The sequence below is a fragment of the Pseudonaja textilis genome, chromosome 3 (genome assembly GCF_049901715.1).
Source record: "Pseudonaja textilis isolate UNSWEBS1 chromosome 3, rPseTex1.2, whole genome shotgun sequence".
Classification (NCBI taxonomy): domain Eukaryota; kingdom Metazoa; phylum Chordata; class Lepidosauria; order Squamata; family Elapidae; genus Pseudonaja; species Pseudonaja textilis.
Genome location: NC_141992.1, coordinates 14,017,167 through 14,038,079, shown reverse-complemented (window position 1 = coordinate 14,038,079; position 20,913 = coordinate 14,017,167). Strand labels below are relative to the sequence as shown.

At 38.7% G+C, this 20,913-nt stretch overlaps 1 protein-coding gene across 1 annotated transcript in view; it reads left to right on the top strand.

Annotated features, from left to right (window-relative positions):
• The window catches only part of EDN3 (endothelin 3), a 30,419-nt gene extending 23,790 nt beyond the window's left edge, over positions 1-6,629 (top strand). The window contains exons 3-5 of the mRNA XM_026697286.2: positions 900-1,070; positions 3,104-3,209; positions 5,343-6,629. Of these exons, the coding sequence (XP_026553071.1) occupies positions 900-1,070; positions 3,104-3,176 (244 nt within the window). The 3' untranslated portion in view covers positions 3,177-3,209; positions 5,343-6,629. The remainder of the gene's footprint in view (positions 1-899; positions 1,071-3,103; positions 3,210-5,342) is intronic.
• Positions 6,630-20,913: the final 14,284 nt, after the last annotated feature.

Below are 20,913 nucleotides of genomic sequence, written 5' to 3'. Positions count from 1 at the left end.
CTGTTTGCTGTATTCTAAATGTGCCAAGTAGTCAATTTTGTTCTCTGTGAGATCTAGAATAAAGTAGGCTATATTGTACTATTAAATACTTAGTTCTTCCTTAATAATTAAGGTTTGAGGTTTTATTGTCATTATTTGATGCATTTGAAATTCCATGAGAACTTTAGGTGATTCAATTTCTTAAATTTGAAAAGGAATAAAATAAAATAATGTTGAAAATTTTTAATTCTGTATGAACTGACAGAGATTGGTTCAGGATTTTACATTTCTTTTCACCTCATGTCTCAAAATAACATTGAATCAGAGACATTTCTGCTTTTGGAAAACAAGAAAAGAAAGAGGTTTATCATCTTTTTCAAAATTAAACTCCACTACATTTTCAGATGGTTAGTTTGGATCACATAAATTAGAAGTGACTTGTTGCAGCTAAGTGAATGTAACGGGAGAAGGCATCTTCCTGACTTCATATGTGAACTTTTTCCCCCTCTCTCTGGACATCCCACTTGAAAACTGATAAGACTGCACATGCGCTTGAGGTTTGGAATGTCCATTGCCTAAGATGACAGGTTGGCAATTAGTAAGTAACTTATATCTCTGTTTTCCAGCATACCTGACATAGAAATTCTGCCATGAGACATGCTGAACTTGGGTTCAGGTAGAAGTCTTACAGCCTCCTTCTAAAAGTTCCTTTCCCTTCTTTTTAGATGTCAAAATATAGGTGAACATTATTAAGCTTCTCACTCATTTTTGGGTGGATTTTTAATTTGGTTTGGAGAAGAATTTCCAGATTTTTCTATTGCTGTTCCCACCAGAGCCCTTCTCCCTCATTCACTTTCTTATAGGAGAAATTATAAGAATAATTTTGAAGTGTGATGAGATTTCTGCATCTCTTGTTACAGAAAAATTGTTCCATATGGGTTGGCTAATTACAGGAGAAATTTCCGCGTCAAAAGGTCTACAGAACAGCTCCACAAGAGCTTGCATTCATCAGAAAGATCTCCATCACGTTGTTCTTGCACAGATCGACGTGACAAGTTGTGCCTGCAGTTTTGCACATGGAGTGTCCAATGGTAAGATACCTTGATATTTCAAAGAAATAACACATGGCTTAGCAAAATGAAAAGAGATTTCCACCTCTCTCCCCTTAATATTAGAAACCTAATTAAATAATTAAGAAACAAATGTATGTTTTCAAATACTATGTGAGAGATTGAGGCTTTTTATTTCATCATTTTTTATATTGAGAAAGATATCACAGTGATATACACAACTAGATAATGTAGCCACCCAACTCACACTAACTTCACTGTGGTAAAAATGCCACCCAAATATATGTAAGAGCATCTGTTAAACACTGGAAAACATGGAAAGGTATACCCTTTCCCTTAAACCACAGGTCTTTATTCATATAGATCCAGTTACATCAGAAATATTTTTCTGATGCAGAAATTATTCAGAATTATTCAGTTGTAATGTTTGTCTGAATACAGTACCTTCCCATCTATTTAGGAATGGAACACAGATGATTGGCACAGCTTGTGTGATCATGAAAATTCCCATACATGCTACAGCTGCATGGCATAGCATCATGGAAGGAGCTCCCACATGAATGAATGTCCACATAGGAAGGGTGTAGGTGGATTTTAAATGCTGAGACAGATTTGTGAACAATTATCTATTGATGTGTGTGGTTTCTTTGGAAGCTGAAATTGGAAGACTCAGTTTAAATAATGACATTGATTTAATTTGAAAATGCAATATAGCATGTATATTCCTGTGTAAAAATACACTGACTTTTCAAATTGATTGGAAAAGATAGATTAATTGTCTGAAAGGCTGCTTCAAGCAAATCAAAGTTTTGAATTAAAGTTTCACCCATCCCTATTATTGGCTTTGAGAGTTATTTGAAACCTTTTTTTTTTGGTTAGGAATATACTAAGTAAACAGTAAAGTTGAAGGTATAGTGTGAGTTTTTCAAAGTATCTGGCTGGTACTGCTGAAAGTGGACAGAGGAAGTAGCTCATCTTGATCTGATTTAATATAGAAACTTTGATATTCTTAAAGGTTTTTTCATTAGTGAAAGTTTGGGCATTGTTGGATAGCTCTGATCAACTTAACCCATGTAGATTCTTCTTTATTCTCCAATTTGAATATTTCTTTTTTGGAAACTTGTTTTTAAGAGCAACAAACAGATTCTTAAAATTATTTAGGTTTGTACACAAAATTGTTGGAACCTTGAGATTTTTCTTTCTATTACAAGTTGCCCTGAGCAGTCAGTCTGGTTCTTATTGTATATGCAGTAGTTTTGCTCTGCTGCTTTTATCCACTATTGGAAAGTACCGTAGCTTATGTAGAAAATGCCTTGAAAGGTGAGGTAAGCGTAAGAAGGGAGGCAGAAAAATAAAAGAATCAAATCTGGCCAAATCCAAACAGAAGATCAAAACCCAGCTGCTGTATATATTTTAATTATATATATGTATGTATGTATATGTATATGTATATGTATGTATGTATAGCATTCAGCTTTGTTCGGGTATTTTCCCATGTCATTGTAGTTGTGCTTTTAAAGTTGTAGCAATGTTTCGGCAGAATCTCATCTGCCATCATCAGGCTTCTGTATTGTGTTCTTCTGACGAACACAATACAGAAGCCATACATACATACATACACACATATACATGCAGGTCTTCGTGTGTTCGGGTCTTTTCCCGTGTAAGATTGAGAATATCTTGGCAATGTTTTGATGAGGTCCCACTCACCATCTTCAGGCTGGTGCTTTCGGCTTCGTGCTTGTGCGAGCAAAGTGTGATCGCAGCTGCCGTCTCCCTATATATACTAGTGGGGAGGTTGGCTGTGTTGTCATTTCTTGATTGGTTGATGGAGTTGATGTTTGCAGATTGGCTGGCTTTTTTATAAGAACATGTGTGGCTGAGGTATTGGCTGTGTGTCTATCAGCCTCCTGTATTGTAATGACCTGGGTAATGGGCTGTGTGATTACCTTCTATGTTCTATTGTTTTGACATCCTGGGTCTTGTGCTGTAATCTCCTGGGTCGTTGGCTGTGTTGTGTATATATGTTTTTAAAAAAACCTTCTCATCCCCAGCAATCTGAAGCAAACCAATCACCCAGCAGAAAGAACTCTCCTTCAAGAAGAAAAGCGTGCTCATACCCAGTAACTTGGAAAAAATCATCCGGTTTGAACTGGAGAGGTATGATCTATGTTAGTTATGAGAATGTGTGGTAATGTGAGGAATCAGGAGATGAAATTATGAACCAAGGTTTAATGAAGTATTTTTTTTTTGCTGCTTTAAGGGTTACATTCAGAAAGATGCTTTGCTCCTTTTCTGAAGTACCATTCTGAGAGATTTGTTCAGCTCTGTGATAGTATTTGTTCAGACCTACATCTAGCCAACACTGTATACTAAAAGAGCAGGGTCTCCATTTTGAGGACTAAAATGACTGCTATCTTGTACATAGGTATCTGGGAGTAAGTCCTATTGTGGGATTTTTCTTCTGAGCACTAAAATGTTTTGAGATACTGGGAATCTTATTGGAGAACTTTGAACTATCTTTCAAGATCTCAAAGGATTTTAAGATTTTTCTTTCGAAGAGGAAAGAGGACCTAGGAGGGAACAAGAGAACAAAAAGATTACCCTCTGTGGAATCTCATTCTCCATAATCGCATTCTCTTGTTATGTTCTGCTTTACTTTGGAAGTAAAGACTAGATTCCTCCTGCTTGACAATCAATGTGTGAATGTTTTAAAGGAGGCAATAGAATATATTCTGTTGAACTTGAATGTGTATCCCTGTACTGTTTTTTTAAAAACTTATCTCATACCTTTGATTCTTGCAGGAACATCCATTATATTCATGATATTCTGAAGTTTTGTGCCTAATAATAAATAATCTCATAAATAATAGTCTCCTACTAAAATTTCTTTCAGTTGTAGGACATGACCAAAGGAAAAATGGAGATGGACTCATATCAGAAATTTCTTCTGCTACTGCCCTATAAGACTTCTGAGAGTCCAAAGGGAGAACAGATAACAGATAATCAGAGTTGGAAGAGACCTTATAGGCCAACACCCCACCCAAGCAGGAGACCCTACACCATTTCTGACAAATGGCAGTCCAATCTCTTCTTGAAAGTCTCAAGTGATGACGCTCCCACAACTGCTGAGGGCAAACTGTTCCATTGGTTGATTGTTTTCACTGTCAGAAAGTTTTTCCTTATTTCCAAGTTAAATCTTTCCTTGTTCAGTTTCCATCCATTATTCCTTGTCTGGCCTACAGTATTTATAGTGTTCATATTGATCTCTGGGGCAGAAGTGTACAACTGTGTTCATTCTGAGAATGTACTCAGTTATTATCTAAAGGATTGGAACTGCACCCCAAGAAGTGGATGAGTCAGGATAAAAAAATGGGTGGAGTCAGGACTAAAAACATAATTGTAATTAAGAGCAAACAAAATAAATTAATTACAGTTAAGCTGATGCAGTCCTATGTGTTTCATCATTTACTAAATTATTTACGTTCAGTATTTTAAATTATTCTTCAGTAATAGAAATCATAGTTCAGTTGCAGCCTTTGGAAGGGTTCCAGGAATAGCCTTTAATCTCTAGGGGCTTTTAAGGCTTTAGGCTCTGCACTTCCTCTCTAGGAGGTCGAAATTCTCTTCACACCGGACATGATGCTTTTTTAAGGCAGCGGTGGTTGAGAAAAAAAGAATGAAAGTTTTAAATGAATTTGATTTTTTTTATTTTTTTTCAAGTGCTGCTCTGATGTTTTAGATTTGTAGGTTGACCCTATTACTCCTTTCCCCAGTCTCAATGTCATTAACACAGAAACAAACACAGACACGCATTCCAGATTCTATTATCTTGCCCAAACATCTGGATAAGAGCAGCCTCAAGCTGGATCCTCATCTCACAAACCATGACTTACATATTGCATCATTACCCCCAAGATATATCAACATATATCTTGCCCCCCTTCTTGGGGGCAATTACTCCCAGTTTAAGAACTTAGAGCAGTGGTTCTGAATTTGGGCAACTCAAAGATATGTTGACTTCAACTTCAGAATCCATTCAGAAGATTTCAGAAGAAGAATTCTGGGAGTTGAAGTCCATACCTCTTCAAGTTGTCAAGGTTGAAAAACAGTGACTTAGAGTCTGCATAGTAATCATACTGTGTCTCAGGATCTGTTTATTATTTTTCAAGCCACCTTTAGCCTTGATAATTGTCATGCTTTTGTAATGTGGGATATGTTCAACAAATAACTGTCCAAATGAAGCTGTCTTTTTCCTTAACTATTGATAGACAAATGTGTTTTCTTCCGAAGGTAAGACATTGAGAACACTACCTAAGATATGGAAGAAAAAAACCTCATAGAAAGTCAACATTGTGCCCAGATATTCAGATGGATTTTCCAACAGTTTGTTTCCTTTTCCTGAATGGTGGTTTTTTTTCAAAGTGAGGACTTCATGTGCTTGAAGAACATTGTACTGACCATCATCTCTAACATGGTTACAGTTCCATGATGAAAGATGACGATGATGAATGATAATGATGATTTGCCATGTTAAGATTCAGAAGACAGTTCTTGTCACTATATCAGAAATGCTGATGTATATTGAGGAAAAATACCACTTTCACTTGCTTGTTGTATATGTGTATACAAGTGCCTTATTTCCTGCAGGCTGATGCCATGAAAGAAATTGGTACAGTTTAAAAGAATACCTATATAGGATGTCATGTCTTGTATGCTAAAAAAACCCTTTTCCTAATCTTAAACCTGTCCTTTTGTAATTTCAGTGGCATTTTTAAAAAATGACAATATCTATGCAGATGAAATAAGAATGGCTATTAATATTATAATATATAACAAGCTAACAGAATTGCATATTTCTTAGATTCTTGGATTCAAGAAATGATCCCTGCAATAAAATTGAATTTTAAAGCAAATCTACAGGATAAATTTTGAGATAAGGATTCATATACTACAGTTATTTATCCAAGCCTACAGTGCTCCAAAACCCTTCATTTGATCTTAAATTCTGAAAGATTAAAAATACATTTTGCTAATGACAATCAGGGATGCAATTCTTAATTTAAATTTCTGGAAGGGTTGAGTAAACAGTTATTTGGAGTTCTGACATTACTCCTTCAAGTTATTTCAACACAGCTGGACAAAGGGCACAGAATAGACCCTGTGACTGGAATTGATTGCATGTTGATTTAAAGAAGATGTCAGGAGTATATTGATTTGGCATTTGTTATTCAAAGAGGAATAAGGAGTGCACTGGTAACAGTTGGAACCCTTTTGAAGGGCATGTTTAAAACTGGGATTTTTCCACATATATAGTGCTATATAGTTTGTTAGAAGACAACTATTACAACTCTGAGTTGAATGCATTAACTCTTGGACCTACTGCAGAACAAAAAAACCCCCAAAAACCAAACTAACTCCCAAACTGGCTGCATAATGTTTGCAAAGTGATACTGGATTTTTTGTTTTGTTTTGCAAAAGAAGAAGAGATCTTATGTTAAAATATATAGAGAGATATATTATATATAAATGTGTATATGAGTATATTACATAAATAAATTATTCTAATTACAAAAGTAAGATATTTTTCTCATGTCCTATTTCAATTAGTTTTCTATTTTTTTTTCATACTTTATAGTTTCCAGTTGGAATTATGTATTATTTATTGTACTGAAAAATATTTCCTTGAATATTATGCGTTTCTTTAAAAAGGTGATTCTGAACACATATTACAAATTACTGTTAGCTTTTCAAACTTGTGCAACACATGGATATATGACAAAGCTGACTTTCCCATCTAAAACAAAGTTATAAACCAGCTGAGTTTTCACTTAAATTCTTATTTTCATTCCCCAAACTTTGAGAAACTGTTTACATTTGTCCTGTGTATATTCTTGTTGCAGTTGATCTCAAAACCCTGGAAACTTCACAGGAATTATGGACAGTTCCCGAATTGAAAGGGTAGAACATGGTACCAGCCAGTGACCTAAGCCCCCTGCCTCCTCTGAAGAAGGGGATCTGGAAGCTAAACCCTGGGATGCCTGATTGAGGGAACTAGGTATGTCTAGCCTATTGAAGAGAAGGACTAGGGTGATATGATAGCAGTGTTCCAATACTTGAGGGGCTGTCACAGAGAAGAGGGAGGAATGTTATTCTGCCTGTCCTGTACAAATACTGTACAAAGGCAGATAGATAAACTCCATTGGTTCATCAGGCATCCTGTCAACTCACATTTATGATGAGGTTCTTCTTAATGTCCAATCCTTTGCATATCTGAATTGTGGTGTAGGAAGATAATAAGGTCTCAACCCCATGATGATTGAAGCAGCTGCATGGTAATGGCTTCAGGCAAGAGTTAGGGAGCCTCCCCCAACCCAACAAGGGTGAATTTAGTGACCAATCAGGATTACAGATGTGATCACATGACATGGACTACATTTCCCAGGATACCTTAACTACATTTACCATGATGCATTCCCTTCAGGGGACAGCTCACAAATCCTAACTAACTATCCCAAATCCCATTAACTCTAAACTGTCTGGGCAGCACAGATGTCAACCTATTCTCCAAAGTACCAGATGGCAGGACAGGAAGTAAGGGGGGGAGATAATTAAAGAGAGGTCCAAATCTAGAAATAAGGATAAATTTCTTGACATTGAGAATGATTAATCAGTGGAATGGCTTATGTCTGGAATTTGTGGATGCTCCATTTGTCTGGAATGGTGTAGGGTTTCCTGCCTGAGCAAGGGGTTGAACTAGGCTAGGGGTATCAAACTCATGGTGTCACGGTGTCATCACATGATGTATTGGGACTTTTTTCACATTTATTGGGTGTGGCCAGCGTGTGACGCATCCAGCCTGTAGTTTGACAGCCCTGGACTCTACCAATCCCTTGCTCAAAACCTCCAAGGACCCTTCCAACCCTTCTGCGTTCTTTATTCTAAAAACCATCAAGGTGTGATTGCATGAAAAGCCATCCCAATTCCATCCTTCTTGCATAGGGCTTGAAAGCTGGTGAAATGCTGTTTCCAATCATGGGGTGAGACCCAGGAAACAGGAATTATTGTTGTGGGAAAATGAACAAGTATAAAATCAGAAGAGTAGTTTATTTATGGTGTATAGCAACTCACTTGGGAGGAAAAATAATCCAATTGCTGACAAAATGAACAGAATGGAATCATAGAAGTATGGAGCAAATTAAAGAACTGCTGAAATGCTGCCTTTGGGGCTGATTTGTTTCACTGATAAAGGGGAAAAAAAGCAACATGTCTCTTGGGTGAATGTCATACATATTTAAAGTTTAAATACTATCCTCTACACATCCTTGAAAAAAAAGCAAATATGTTTTTAAATGTCTGCTGCTATACTCTAATGCTTCATAGCAGGCATCTTTTATTTCACAGATCTTGGTACTAGATCAGAAGTGAACAGGATGCTACCCTGTTTCCTGTCTGGTTTCCTGTCTGATCTCACTTTTAATGTTTTAAAAAATTGTTTAAATGAAAAGGAATTTGAATTCAGTTCCCGATTTTGTTTGAATCAAACATGCATATTTGAAGGATGCAACAATGAAGGATGCTATATTACACTGCTGTATAAATGGCATTTGTTCTGGATTAGTATAAATCACAATCCTCAGAAAGACTTTTAAGAATGAATTGGCCCCAATTCTGTTATTCTTATCAAACTATTTATTAAATAAAAGGAAACCGAAATGACTCTCCCCAGCAATATCATTTTATATTTTTTCTTGCCTGGATAGCCATAAAACAAGGACATTATTTTTTACAGTGGAAAGAATTCTTAATGCAGGTGTGAATCTGTTGATTTTAATTTTTAATAACATAAATCCCTTTCAATATGTTAATTTTAAGGTCTGTTTGTCCAAATAATAGAGCTGGTGGCCTTTGCGCAATGAGTCAGTTTAGAATTTTTTAGTTTCCATCAGTTAGACAAGATACATCGCTTCAGTGATATATCTCAAATGCCATGAAAGCAGAACATAGTGAACTAGCTCTTTTAATATAACCAAAGGACAATAACCATTTGGAGGAATAAAGAAATGTTGCGTTGTAGTACTCTTTCCTTTAAATTATTTCAATAATTTAATAATAATTAATAATTTCCTTTAAATAATGTCCAAGAACAGTTGCATATGTAGCACTCTTGATGTTCTCTAAAGCAGGGGTCCCCAACCACCGGTCCCTGGACCGGGACCGGTCTGCAGATCATTTTTTACCGGGCCGCAAAATTTGGGTGCCGCCATCTTGTTTCGACGGCACTTCCGGGTTTTCAGTTGGAAAACGGCATTTGGGTGCTCGTGCCTTATTTTCGTCGAAGAGGGTGGGGGTGGCTTCGAATGAAGAGCCATCCTGATGTCGGTGGAGTCTCATGTTACTCAGGTACTGGTCCGTGGAAGAATAAATAATTGTGAAACTGGTCCCTGGTTCAAAAAAGGTTGGGGGCCACTGCTCTAAAGTTTCTCTCCCTGCTGATATTTTACTAGGCCAAGTGACATAATTAGTACAGTAGGGAGTGGAGTTTGCTGCCTGTTTATATATAGCAGCTTGTCCTACCCATTGTTGATTGGATCATTGTTTTTTCCTTTGGTTGCTTTTGGGGGAAGCTGTTGACTGTTTCATTTTACTCCCTCTCTATCTCCTCATCATATGAGCCAAAGCCACCACATCCTTCAGTAAACATATGCACCTAAACACAGATGCAACATGAAGAGCAGAAACACATAGACAGAACGCATTTGTAATAGTCTCTTTCAGACTGAGGTGAGTGGTATATAAATTAAAATAAAGTAAGTAAATAAATTGGAATGAATTCTGGAAGCCACAGAATAGCAGAATTTCCCTGAATTTTTACTCTACGAAATCACATAAAGGGGGCTTTACTACATGCCTATCAGCAAACAGAAATATTAATAAAGTGGGAACAAATAAACTGTTGGAAAAAAGACCGCCCCTTTCCCTAACTGAGATAGCAGAGGAAACAAAATGCTCCAATGTATTCTGGGAGAAACATTTGGGTTACAGTTCACAATGTTGCCTACATTTCCATTGTAAGCCTCCCTCCCTCTTTGCTCCCGGTTGTATGAGCAAGAGCAGAAATAATGTTTAAAGGACTAAAAGAATTCTGAATTTCCCAGTTATTTAAACCAATAGTGCTCACAAGTGAACATTCAAATAGGGACATGGTGGCTCTTGATTTTGGATGCAGGGAAGCAGAAAATATTTGAAAATGGATTATAATGTCTTGAACAAGCTAATCAAATTTCTATATTTTTAAAGAAAGGTTTCCAGGGAGGAAATCCAGGCATGACCTCAAACTGCAACCTCTTACATGAGGGATTGTTTAAGATGGGATTGACTTGAGTATGTTTAAAATATTTGTAATGTAGCTCTGAATGTATCTTTGAAAACACTCTGCTTAATAAATTAAGAACAAAGCTGATGAACGCACATCATTAACAACAAAAGAATTATTCACCACCCACAAGGATTTAAGGCTTTTCACTGTATTTGTTGGAAGCTGTTAGGACAGCAATAAGAAAGCAAGGAACAAGGAGGATTTCTGAAAGAAAATAAGTGACATACTTCTAATCTCTGTATGGAAAGGTTTATAATATAGCAAAATATTCCAAGATTAAATGGTTTACAATATATCAGGGAAGTTAAACAAAGACCATCTAAATTCTCTGTTTGTTATCTTGGTATTTGGCTGAGCTGTATTTTGAAGAAAGTGCTTCCTTTCCTAACACTTTTTACTTGCTTGATGTTTGTAAGTCTGTTTGCTGGGAGGTAGGGGTTCATATGAAGAGCTTTTTGAGTCATAGCCTTGATTCAGACCTCTGGGAATTTCCCTTTGAAATGTTTAAAATATCAGCTAAAGCTTCAGATTCTTGCATGGTTTGGGTCACCAGGAAAAGAAATACTGTAAAATAAAAGAACAACAATAATAAACAGTGAGCACCGTGGTTTATATTGTTGAAAGGCTTGAAAATGCCTTTCTTCTGAGAGCTCATTTTCCTGCTGGGAGGGCTCCGGTGCAAGGTCACAGACAGAGACAACTGCTTGGAAGCAGGTTCCTTTTATTTTTCAGGAAGGCAAGAGATAGCAAGAAGTCTGCGTTCCTGGGGCTAGCCATCTTTGTATAATAAACCCCTGATTTTTATACCTTTTCTCCTTTTGTGTGTGTGTGTGTGCTTGTGTTTGTATTTCTTAATGTTTTAAATCCTGTCAGGGGTTGCCTTCCTAATGTTTTCTTATATTTGTTTGGTGGCAATCTCCTGTCTGCTATGGAATTTATTTCGTGTCTTTTGTCTATTTGTTTTGCTGATCTGGCATGACCTTTTGTTTGTAAGGGATTTCTTTTTCTTGTTTCCCTAGCTTTCTTAATTACTTGGCTTTTGTCTAGGGGGCTTCTTTCAATACCTTTTATTAAATCTCTTTTCCTATGCAAGTTTGTTTTATGGCTGGCCTGATGTTCCCTTTGGGCTTTTCCTGCTTGGGTGTCACCACTGTCCTCATGAAGTTCCCTTTCCACAATCCTTCATTATTATTTTTTTAAGAGGGTGGTCTCTGATTGAATGTCTGAGTATACTTGGTATTTGTGATCAATCTGGATCATTATCATAGCTGCCTGTCTCCCCTTTAATTTTCTCTTCTGAGAGGGAATACAGGCCTTTAGGCAGCTAAGGCAGGGTGGTATGCATCGACAGAGGCAACACATGAGGGCTCCAAAGACACAAATGGTGACTGTGGTTGTTATAAGGATTTTGAGCCAATGGAAATCTGGCATCCATGAGAAGAGCCATGAAAAGTCCAGGAATGATTGCTCCTGACCAATATTCTGAGATAGCTCTTTCAGGTAGTGGATGTCCCTCCCTACGAGCTCTGAGGTTTCATCCAGATTGAAGCAACACATCCCTTGGAATGTTTCGCAGCCATAGTTATGCTTCAAGAGAAGGAAGTCTATTGCTGCCCTATTCTCCAAGGTGGCTTCTCTGACCTCCCTCAGTTCTCTGTTAAGGGCATCCAGGGCATGGGAGTTCGAATTCAAGCTTTTTGCCAGGGTACATGCTAGTCTATTCAAATTTTTAGAATTTTGCACTGCCAATCCAGGTACCCCTACGAAGGATATTGCCAATGAGATGTATTCTGTTTTTGTGGGAAGGGAGACTTTGGAATCACAGTCTGAGTCTAGGGTTTGGAAGGCTCTCCTGTGTTGTCTCTGTAAGGATGGCATAAGCATGGTTAACCTTCCCAAGGTGCAGGGGCCATTTGTGGCATTTGCAGGAAGGTATGAGTAGGCTTTTAAGCCACAAAGGGAAAACCATCCTGGTGGGAGCTTCAGGTAACTATATGAAAATGATATGGTCTCTGTATAGTTGCATTTTAGTTCTGTGTTGCTAAGACTGGTGCATTCTGTGACCCGAGGTGTGCTGCACCCAGTGACATTATGATTTCCCTCCTGCTAAGCAAACGTTAGTGGTGTTGAGTATTTCTCTTGCTAAACATTCCCATATGTTTTCCTTTCTCTGGGATAAGCTTTGGTCCCAGGAACGTAGTTGCTTGTGTTACAAATGTTACAATTATTACAGAAAATAATAATAATACATAGAATATATTGCATTTCATGTTCCCCGTTGCTTGATTCCTTTTCTTCCCTTCCTCCCCCTCCTCTTTTTTTTTTAAATAGCAATGTAAAAAAATGTAAAAGGTCAAGTATCAAAAAAAAATTATGAGTAAGGTATGGTTAAAGTCCTTTTTGTTAAAAAATTACGATGAAAAAAGGTTTAAAAAAAGGAAAAAACGGAGAAGGTGAGACAAAAAAATTTAAAAAAAATAGTTTATAACTCAGCACCTGGGAGTCCAGTTTTGTGTAATGCAACATTTGCACTTGGTTCCTCATAGTAGTGTGGTTCAACAGTGTTGAAGAATGCTGCAAGCGTCCATTGATCTGTGTCCCGATCTTTCTTGAGTTTGATGGGTGGGGTTGATTGTGGTGGAGTTTGGCTATGGTCTATGACTGCTGGCTTTGCATGTGTCCAATGTAGCCAAGAGTCTCGTTCTGCAAACCTTTATGGCAGTGTGCGTAGTCAGTAAAACTTGGTAGGGTCCTTTCCACCTGGGTTGTAGAGGGGAGGTTCTGGTGGAGAACTTGATCCACACCCAATCTCCTGGCTCATATGGATGCAGGGCTTCTTCCAGGGGTAAGGTCTGTGTCAGTGCACTCTGGGTCCAGAGGGTCTGTAGTCTCTTTTTCAGGGCTGTAAGATAAGAAGAGAGAACCCTATCCCCCCTATCTAAGCAAAAGGAGTGAGGATCTAGGCTGAGAATGAGGATCCTAGTAGGGTATGGTGGGGGGGTGACCAAAAAGGATCTCAAAGGGGGAAATACCTATATCTTGTCTTGGTCTGGTTCTGATGTAAAAGAGGGCAATTGGGAGCACTTGTGGCCAGGAGAGGTGTGTCTCCTGACAGAGTTTGCCCAGTAGGGTCTTCACCTCTTTGTTTGTTCTCTCCATGGCTCCTTTAAGTAGTCCCACTTCTGATGCATCTCAGCCCCATAAGGAGGATGGCAGGCTTCATGAAGCCCTGTGTTGCTGGTTATCAGCATGATTGTCTTGTGTGTGCCTTTTCCTGGGATTTCCAATTGCAGCCCCTGTTTGATGGTAGCTCCCATTTTACATAGGAGATCCGTTCCTAGTAGAGACAGTGGGGACTGGGGGCAAATAGTAAATGCATGGTCTACTGTGAAAGGTCCTAGTTCTACTGATACATTGTGGGTAAATTCTACAGGGATTATTCCCCCCCCTCCCATTATGCTATCCTGAGCCCCTTCAGCCACTGAAGCTTTATATGGTGGTTCAGTAATGAGGAGGTGGCTCCAGTATCAACTAAGCAATTGTATTTCTTTCCTCCTATAAGAATGGTTACGATGGGTTCCCCTTCTGGGCCGTTTTTTAGCGGGATAGCCAGCCCGTTAAAGTTAGCCATGAATTCAGTGCTTTCATTGTCATGTTCTAGTCAAGAAGGGGGTAAATCTTGTTCTCTCCTTTGCTCCCATTGATGTCTATTGTTATTATTTATTGGAGGAAAGGGAGCGCTGGGTGGTGCCTGATGACTGAAACTTTGTTGCTCAGTGTAATGGACTGGATTATTGGCTGGCCTCATGTTCCTAGGTGGTGGGTGATACCGGTTGCAGGAGGGGGGGTTGCCTACATTGCCTGCTGAAATAACCTTCCTGTCTGCACCTATAACAATGCTGACATTTGCCTTGCGACCATCCTGCTTTATCACAATGCCAGCATTTCTTTGAATTATAGGGGGTTTTACCTGGCGTTTGTCTGGCATCATGTTTCATTACAGCAAACATTTTTAAGTCTTCCTGTCTTTCTATTCATCTCTTTCTATCTTTCTCTTCCTCTTTCAGTTTGTCTCTTTGATCATAGACAAAGTTAGCAATCCTGCGCAACTCTGCTATGTCTAAGGTTGGCCAGTTAGAGATGAAGCGGTGGAAATGTTCTTTAATATCTAAGGTGGGCTGATCCACGAAGGATGAAGCTAAAATCCTTTGGTCCTTCAGGCAGCTAAGGTCTAGGTGGGCATATGCAGTAGCTGCTTCTGACAGGCGGACCCAAAAGGCATCAGGGTTTTCCTTTTCCCTTTGTGTTTTTTTTTTTTTTTGAAATTCAGACTAGTTTAAAGTGTTTTTTTTTCTTATTTCCTCTAGAGCTTCTAGTAAATTATCTTTTGCTCTAGTGTATTCGTCCCATTGATTGGTATCATTATAGTCCCAGTCAGGGCGATGTACTGGCCATGCGATGTGGGCTGGGGCTGCCTGACCAGGGATAGTTGGTGGTTTGGCTATTTGGTCTGTTTTTGGGTTTTTTTAAACAGTTTTAATAGTTTGTCTTTCGTTAGAAAGACTTGTAACAGCAGAGTCATGTCACCCCAGGATGGATTATGGCTGTCTATGATAGATTTCAGGGTTTTAATAACTGTTTGAGGATCAGCCCTGAAAGCTGGGGTATCCTTTTTCCGGATGACTAGGTCAGAGGCAGAGAAGGGAGTGTGGGTAAAAACATATTCTAGTTGTCCCCTATTTCTGCCTGGCACTGGCTTGCTAAACAGGGGAGCCATAATCTGTGCCTCAGTATTCCCTTCCCTGAAATGGGTTTCAGGCTTTTCCTAATTTTTTTCTCTGTCAGGTCTTTGGTCCTAACAATTTCAGCCCAGCAGTACCAATAGGGTATTTGGCTGGGCTTAATGCATGTTCTAAGTGCTTTCAGGGTTTTATAATCTAAAGTACCACTCTGATTACCCCTTGCGTTCCCAAATCCAGCCGGTCACGGCTTGTTGGAGCTAGCAGCTGGCTGGGGTGCGGCTGGCAATCACAGAGGAGGTGAGGTCCCACTGTTTCCAGCAGAGAAACCCACAATCACACACCTGGTACACTCTCACGCTTCCACTCCCTCCCTAGTAAGATTATAAATTTGAAGCGGTACTCACCTGCTTTCAAGCAGCTGTTGAGCAGAAAAGCCCAAGGACTCCCTTTACTACCCTTATGCCTTCCGGGCTGGGTCCGTGGATGTTTTCCCTGGACAAAGAAGGTCCATGCCGGCTGGGTTTGGATCTGCGGGCCCGGTCCGGTGGCAGGGTTGGCTGGAAAACCTTCGTGGTCGCCAATTGTTGAAAGGCTTGAAAATGTCTTTCTTCTGAGAGCTCGATTTTCCTGCTGGGAGGGCTCCGGTGCAAGGACACAGACAGAGACAACTGCTTGGAAGCGGGTTCTGTTGGGTATATTGATACACCAACTAGGTTTGGGTGAATAAATATATAAACCAAGGTTTAAGTGTTTGTAGCTTTAAGCACCAAACTGCAATGTCATTAGCTAATTAAGGGTGCGGTTGCAAGCGGCAATAAAAGGCAGTGAGAGAAACGTAACAGCCCTGACCCTGGTCTCTCTGCTCTCTGCCTGCCTGCTGCTTACTCCTGTTTGAGTCATCTGCTTGTTACTGTTTGCTGGCTACTGTGCTGGATACCGTTTCTGCTGAACAAAAGGACTATTCCCTTGGTGAGCTGATATCCTGTGAATACTCAGCGTTGTCTTCAAGAGAAAGGTATCGGAAGGAGAAGATATCTCAACAAGCAGATAAGGACATAGTACTGACTAGTAAAATGGACTAAGTTACTGGATGGATATATTTGTGAATGACATATGGACTGATTGACAATGCTTACACTCTGAATGGATTAAACAACTATTTAAAACTACAAACGATTTTTGTCTCCAGTGTGTGTATACTCTTGGGCCCAGCCTCTCTCATTTGGCTACCTGGCTTGATTGCTGCTGCACACTCTGCTTGGGGGTTTGTCCCCAATCACTAACATTGGTTATGGGCCCAGTGCGCACAGTCTAACTAACCAGGATATAGCAGTGAGATTTTGGTCTGAGTTGCACATTACTGTAAAACAAACTGTTTTTCATTAGTTTTTTAAATAGTTATATATCTGAAGAGCAATGGCACAAGTAAATTTGCCAAATCTGTCCATGATATCCAGACTAGATGGAACAAACTATGTTTCATGGTCAATGAAATGTAGTTTACTTCTACGAAGAGAAGGTTTGTGGGACATAATAACAAACCCACCAGATGTGACTAACTTAGATCCTAATGATGAAGAGGATGATAAAAAGATACAAGACTATAAACGAAAGAATGAGCAGGCTTTATGCATCATAGGACTGACTCTCTCTGACCAGCAACTCATCCATATCCGTGGAGAGGAAAATGCTGCAAACTGCTGGGAGAACCTCAAGAAGATATATGTTCGAGACAGTGTAGGAGCTCATATATATCTTACACGGAAGCTGTTTAGAACACATCTTGAGAAGAATGGAGACATGTTAACTCATTTAAACTGTATGAAGAGCATTTTTCAAAAATTACAAGAAAAAGAGCTTATATTTAATGAGTTGCAACAAGTATACATCATACTGTCTTCATTGGATCGAGGCTATGATGATTATGTGACGGCTTTAGAGGTATTGCCAAAAGAAAGGTTATCATTAACCGAGATTACCGGCAGGCTATTAGAAGAAGCCAGAAGAAGGTCTGAACATGACCAGCTGAGAGAAGAAGAGAAATTATCTTCAAAGCTTGAAAGAAACCAACTTAGTAAAGTAAAGCACCCGGAAGAAGAGAATTTATCTTCGACGGCATACACAATTAAAAAGTGTTTTAATTGTGGAGGCAGAGGACATTTGGCAAGATTCTGCAGAAAAGGAAAAAACCAGAATGTAAAAAAACCAAAGAAATCCTTTGAACTAGCCACGTTTAGCAACTGTGATGTGAAGAATGATTTATGGGTGGTGGACAGCGGTGCATCCCACTGCATCACGAGAGATAAGACAAAATTTAAAAAAATGTCTACAAGCTCTCAACATATATCATTTGCTAACGGTTGGAACCTCAAGGCCAAGGGTGAAGGTATTGCATACTGTCCATGCTTAAACCAGGATATAAAAATGTTGTATGTACCACAGTTAAAGATGAACTTGCTTTCTGTGAGGGTATTAGACAAACTAGGTTATGTAATTACATTTAAGGATAATAATTGCATAATTGAAAAAGATAACAAAAGGGTAACTGCAGCTTTAAATGGAACATTGTATGTTTTACATGATAGTAAGAAAGGGGAGGCACAGACTGTATTTAACAATATAAAGCCTCATAATGAATGTATCCATTTATTGCATAGGCGTTTGGGGCATGTAAATTTTAAAATGCTAAAACGTACAGTAGAGTTATCTGATGGAATAAGGTTAAAACCTTGTGATAAATATTTGCGTTGTAATGTCTGCTGTGAAGATAAGAGTAAAATATTGCCTGCAAATAGGCTAAATGGTTTCAAAACTAAAGAACCTTTAGAAGTTGTATTTGCAGACATTATAGGTCCAAAGAAACCCAGTATGGGGGGTGCTCGATATATACTGAGCATTATGGACCATTATTCTAGATATGGGTTTTGCTACCTAATGAAAAGCAAAACTGAAACATATCAACATTTCTTCAACTGGTTAAAATTTGCAGAAAGAAAGTCTAAACGGCAACTGATAACCCTGGTGACAGATAATGGTACGGAATTTGTTAACAGCAAATTCCAGAATAGATTAAAGGTAGCTGGAATAGAGCACAAGAAATCTGCACCATACAGACCACAACACAACGCATTTATTGAGAGAAGAGGCCAAACACTACAGGCAATGGTTAGAACAATGTTAACTGATTCTGGATTACCTGATTCTTTGTGGGGGGAGGCTGCAATGTGTGCTAATAACATATTGAACAACGTTGTTAACTCAACTACTGGTGAAATACCATTCACCATGTGGCATGGCAGGAAGCCTGATCTGAGTTACCTGCACACATTTGGTGCACCAGCATGGGTGCATATCCCCACACAACTCAGGCGTAAAGGGCAACACAGAGCTAAACAATTATTCTTCGTTGGTTACCAAGCAAACCATAGGGCATATAGATTTTGGGAGAAAGGCACATCTAAGGTGTTATGTAGTGCCAATGCCCAATTTCTAGAGCACGTAGGATGGGATAAGTTAGAACAGGATAACAATAAAGAAGTAATTATTGAATCCTATAGAAATCCCATTAAGTATCCCTGTAACTTTAAGAATAAAGTAAAGAGAGAAGTACAGGAAGAGATAGAGCCCATAAAGGAATAGCTGAGCAAGCTGAGGAACATGAACAGGTAGTAATTCAAAAAAGTCCTCATACAAGCCCTGTAATTCCCAGAAGAACTACACGAATATCTAGACCGCCTGATAGATACCAGGCTATCACAGTGTGCCAGGTTAATAAAGTTCCATATACTGTGGATGAGATAAAAAAGTATCCTTCTAAAGATAAGGAAAGTTGGTATGCAGCAATGAATAAGGAATTGAAATCCTTGAAGGATATGAAGGTATATGAAAATGCGAGATTACCTGGTGATTTAAATGGATTTTTAAGATAAAAACTGATAAGGATGGAAACATAATCCATAAGGCAAGATTAGTAGCCCAAGGTTTTAGACAAAGTGCCAATGACTATGATGAGGTATTTGCACCTAGAGAGTTGTGAAAAGTATGGGTTTAGATTGTAAGGGTATTATATATTTATATCACCCAAAAGGGGAGAATGTTGGGTATATTGATACACCAACTAGGTTTGGGTGAATAAATATATAAACCAAGGTTTAAGTGTTTGTAGCTTTAAGCACCAAACTGCAATGTCATTAGCTAATTAAGGGTGCGGTTGCAAGCGGCAATAAAAGGCAGTGAGAGAAACGTAACAGCCCTGACCCTGGTCTCTCTGCTCTCTGCCTGCCTGCTTCTTACTCCTGTTTGAGTCATCTGCTTGTTACTGTTTGCTGGCTACTGTGCTGGATACCGTTTCTGCTGAACAAAAGGACTATTCCCTTGGTGAGCTGATATCCTGTGAATACTCAGCGTTGTCTTCAAGAGAAAGGTATCGGAAGGAGAAGATATCTCAACAAGCAGATAAGGACATAGTACTGACTAGTAAAATGGACTAAGTTACTGGATGGATATATTTGTGAATGACATATGGACTGATTGACAATGCTTACACTCTGAATGGATTAAACAACTATTTAAAACTACAAACGGTTTTTGTCTCCAGTGTGTGTATACTCTTGGGCCCAGCCTCTCTCATTTGGCTGCCTGGCTTGACTGCTGCTGCACACTCTGCTTGGGGGTTTGTCCCCAATCACTAACAGGTTCCTTTTATTTTTCAGGAAGGCAAGAGATAGCAAGAAGTCTGCGTTCCTGGGGCTAGGCATCTTTGTATAATAAACCCCTGATTTTTATACCTTTTCTCCTTTTGTGTGTGTGTGCTTGTGTTTGTATTTCTTAATGTTTTAAATCCTGTCAGGGGTTGTCTTCCTAATGTTTTCTTATATTTGTTTGGTGGCAATCTCCTGTCTGCTATGGAATTTATTTCGTGTCTTTTGTCTATTTGTTTTGCTGATTTGGCATGACCTTTTGTTTGTAAGGGATTTCTTTTTCTTGTTTCCCTAGCTTTCTTAATTACTTGGCTTTTGTCTAGGGGGCTTCTTTCAATACCTTTTATTAAATCTCTTTTCCTATGCAAGTTTGTTTTATGGCTGGCCTGATGTTCCCTTTGGGCTTTTCCTGCTTGGGTGTCACCACTGTCCTCATGAAGTTCCCTTTCCACAATATTAAGTTCCTGTTGTTTTTCCAAAACTGGCTATCTTAATTGTAATAGTACTGATTTATAAAGGTTCTGAATAGAGCTGGTTCTACTGTTAAGCATAGAGTAGCTATTTCCTCTCCGATGATATTAACTGACCCTTTGTTAATGATTTTTCAGCCTTAAGTAGTTGCCAGATAGGAATTAGGAAAATAAATTAGGAACACTTGCCAAATACACAATTGCTGCACTCTTTCCTAAATTTGTTGCTACCTCCAGTTGAAATTCCTTCCTCATTACTCTTTACCTTCAACTAAATATTAGGTTCATATACAGCAGGAAAAAGCTATTGCAAAGTGGCTTCTCTGTTTCTTAACTATTTCAAAACTTTGCCAAACTTGACTTCCAATGGATTAAATTTAGTAAATGAAAGGATATTGAGAGCTATTGATCTTTGAAAACATTAAAAAAAAACAACAACGCTGAAGCAAACCGGACTCATCTAGCCTGGAAAAAATGCTGTCCTTAAAACAGCTTGCAAATTTCTTTGCAATTCCTTTCCTTTGCAAAAGAGGCTTTATTCTGAGGAGTTTTAGTAATTTTTTAAAAATTATT